At 58.5% G+C, this 1043-nt stretch overlaps 1 protein-coding gene across 1 annotated transcript in view; it reads right to left on the reverse strand.

The window, feature by feature from the left end:
- Nucleotides 1-1043, reverse strand: part of RXRA (retinoid X receptor alpha) — a 57990-nt gene that overhangs the window by 9399 nt on the left and 47548 nt on the right. The window contains exons 5-6 of the mRNA XM_023742656.1: nt 516-985; nt 275-333 (exon numbers count right to left, since the gene is read on the reverse strand). Coding sequence (XP_023598424.1) covers nt 275-333; nt 516-985 — 529 coding nt within the window. The remainder of the gene's footprint in view (nt 1-274; nt 334-515; nt 986-1043) is intronic.

The following is a 1043-nucleotide window of genomic DNA, read 5'->3' on the forward strand; positions in this document are numbered from 1 at the left end:
TGGGACCCCTCTGCCTCCTCTTCTCCTCAGTCTGCTCCTCCCCCTGCCAGGGACCCAGCAATGCCCCTCCCCAGCCCTTCCCGCTAACACCAGGCCCCCAGAATGCCCACGCTGTGTGGGCCAGGGCGGGACGGGGGGCCTAGCATTCTAGAGGGCAATTTGATGGAGACAGAGGGGCCCCGGAATCTACGTGCCTGCCCCAACCAGCCCGCTGTCTAGGTGAGAGGTACGGAGGTACAGAGAGAGAGGCCAGGTATGCGAGGCCGGGACACACGTGGGCACGCAGCAGCAGGGTGTGGGCTTAGGGAAGAGGCCTGCCAAGGCCACCTGGGGCTTCGAGGGATTTACAGACACAGACATGTCAAAACAGAAACATTCTTATGGAATTATCTACGGTAGAATCGACTTTTGTTTTTTAAAAGTGCACATTTCCTTCCCATGCAAAAATACACAGGGTTAAAAAAAAAAAAAAGAACTGGAAAAAATTAAACCAGAATGTTAACCCGTTATCTGGCTAACTGGTCATCGAGTCTTTCCGGATGCTGGATCAGGAGGGTGTCGCCTTCTCCCCGTGCGGCTCTGTGCCTCCCCATTCCCCAGGAGGACCATCTCGACCCTGCCAGAACGTGGGCCCACCTGTCAAAGATGGCACCCACGCCTGCGCTGTGGGCGCTGTTGCGGTGGACGTGCAGGCCAGTGGCGAGCAGGATGCCGTCCTTCACAGCGATGGAGCGGTGGGAGAAGGAAGCAATGAGCAGTTCGTTCCAGCCTGGGGGAGGACAGGGCTGTCTCAGGACCGCCTGCTCTGAGCCCCTACCCGGCCCCGACACAGCACGAACCATCAGACACCCATCTTTGCCAGATAGGTTCCCAAAGTGGGCTAGGGGAACCCTGGCGGGTGCGAAGAAACACCACCACCCCCCTCTCGGACAAGGCTTTCCCCACCTGCTGCTGGGCGTTTGTTTCCAGAGAACTTCAGGGTTACCTGGGCCCCGAGGGCCGGAAACATTAGGGATTCTGAAGCTGGGGCCTCAGGGGATAGT

This window comes from Trichechus manatus, unplaced genomic scaffold, assembly GCF_000243295.1.
Source record: "Trichechus manatus latirostris isolate Lorelei unplaced genomic scaffold, TriManLat1.0 scaffold00214, whole genome shotgun sequence".
NCBI classification, from domain to species: domain Eukaryota; kingdom Metazoa; phylum Chordata; class Mammalia; order Sirenia; family Trichechidae; genus Trichechus; species Trichechus manatus.